We start from the raw sequence: 1208 nt of genomic DNA on the forward strand, positions 1-1208 counted from the left end.
CCCCGGGACCTCTGGTGGCTGCGGCCCACTGCGGGCGGCGACCGCGGGCCGGGCCCGAGGGGATATACAAAGGGCAGCGTCGGGCGGGGCGGGGCCCAGGCCGCCACAAACCGCGCGCACGTAGTCCCAGTCTAGGTAAGGAAGGAGGTCTGTCCTCGGCGATGGCGTGCGCGGCTCGGGGCCACTGGAGGCTGCGGAGAAAGAGCTGTAGGCCGAGTCCCCGCGCACGGACAGATGCCGCAGGTCCAGGCCGCTAGTGGACGAGGCCGGAGAGGCGCGGTTGCCCCCAGGACCCAGCGCCTCCATGGCTCCGCAGATGAGAGCTGAGGCTGGCTGGCTGCGTAGGTCCTGGGAAAACACAGATGTGGTGCCGAGTGAGGAGCACCGGGTGAGGGCTGGGACAGCCTGCTGGCCCTGCCACCACGGACAGCCAGACGCTTACACTTCCCCTCCCTGGTCACACCGTCACAAGCGCTGGCGTCCCCCAGTTTTTGGCAGAGTCACCTTGGGATCAGAGGTGGCAGAAGAAGTAGGACCAGTCCCAGGGAGCACCTGTGAAGGTTGGGGGCCCAGCTCAGGGGAAGGAATTGGGACCAGCTCATTCCCTGCCGGGCTCCCCTTGCCCACAAGCAGCCTTTACCCTGAGACCTCCTGGAACGCTGAGAACGCACCCATGTTCCTTTCCTCCCCAACCCTGTTCCACCCAGGCTGCTTCCTGGCCGCTCTGTTGGCTTCTTCATGTGATCTTTCCCTGATAAACAATGGTCAAGAACACTCTTGAGACCTCAGGGGAGCTAAGAAAGAAGTGGTAGGGGAAGAGCCAGGGCAAGGGGCAGAGGCGGCTTCACAGCCTTCATCCCTCCCTCTGTGCCTGTTATGTTCCAGATGCTTTATATAAATATTTATTTTTATCATCACAACTGCTGTCTGCATTTTACAGACGAGGACAATGAGATTTTGAGGGGGGAAATGATTTGTCCAGGGCCCCACAGCTGGGAAGTGGCAGAAACGTGCCTGGAATCCAGGCCTGCGTCCACGCTCACTGCAGCCAGAATCAATTTCCTAGAAGCAAGCCTCCTGAAAGGCAGTTTACCATCCCTCCTGCCCTGGCAATAGCCTGAATCCTCCAAGGAAGCCCACACTCCACTATGGGAAAGTCACCCCTACCTCCCCACACACTATTGGCAGATTCCAAAATAATTTGGTCC

At 60.0% G+C, this 1208-nt stretch overlaps 1 protein-coding gene across 1 annotated transcript in view; it reads right to left on the reverse strand.

Annotated features, from left to right (window-relative positions):
• Positions 1-336, reverse strand: part of SHROOM1 (shroom family member 1) — a 3474-nt gene extending 3138 nt beyond the window's left edge. Inside the window, exon 1 of the mRNA XM_011951117.1 lies at positions 1-336. Coding sequence (XP_011806507.1) covers positions 1-306 — 306 coding nt within the window. The 5' untranslated portion in view covers positions 307-336.
• Positions 337-1208: the final 872 nt, after the last annotated feature.

Source organism: Colobus angolensis, unplaced genomic scaffold (assembly GCF_000951035.1).
Source record: "Colobus angolensis palliatus isolate OR3802 unplaced genomic scaffold, Cang.pa_1.0 Scaffold314, whole genome shotgun sequence".
Classification (NCBI taxonomy): domain Eukaryota; kingdom Metazoa; phylum Chordata; class Mammalia; order Primates; family Cercopithecidae; genus Colobus; species Colobus angolensis.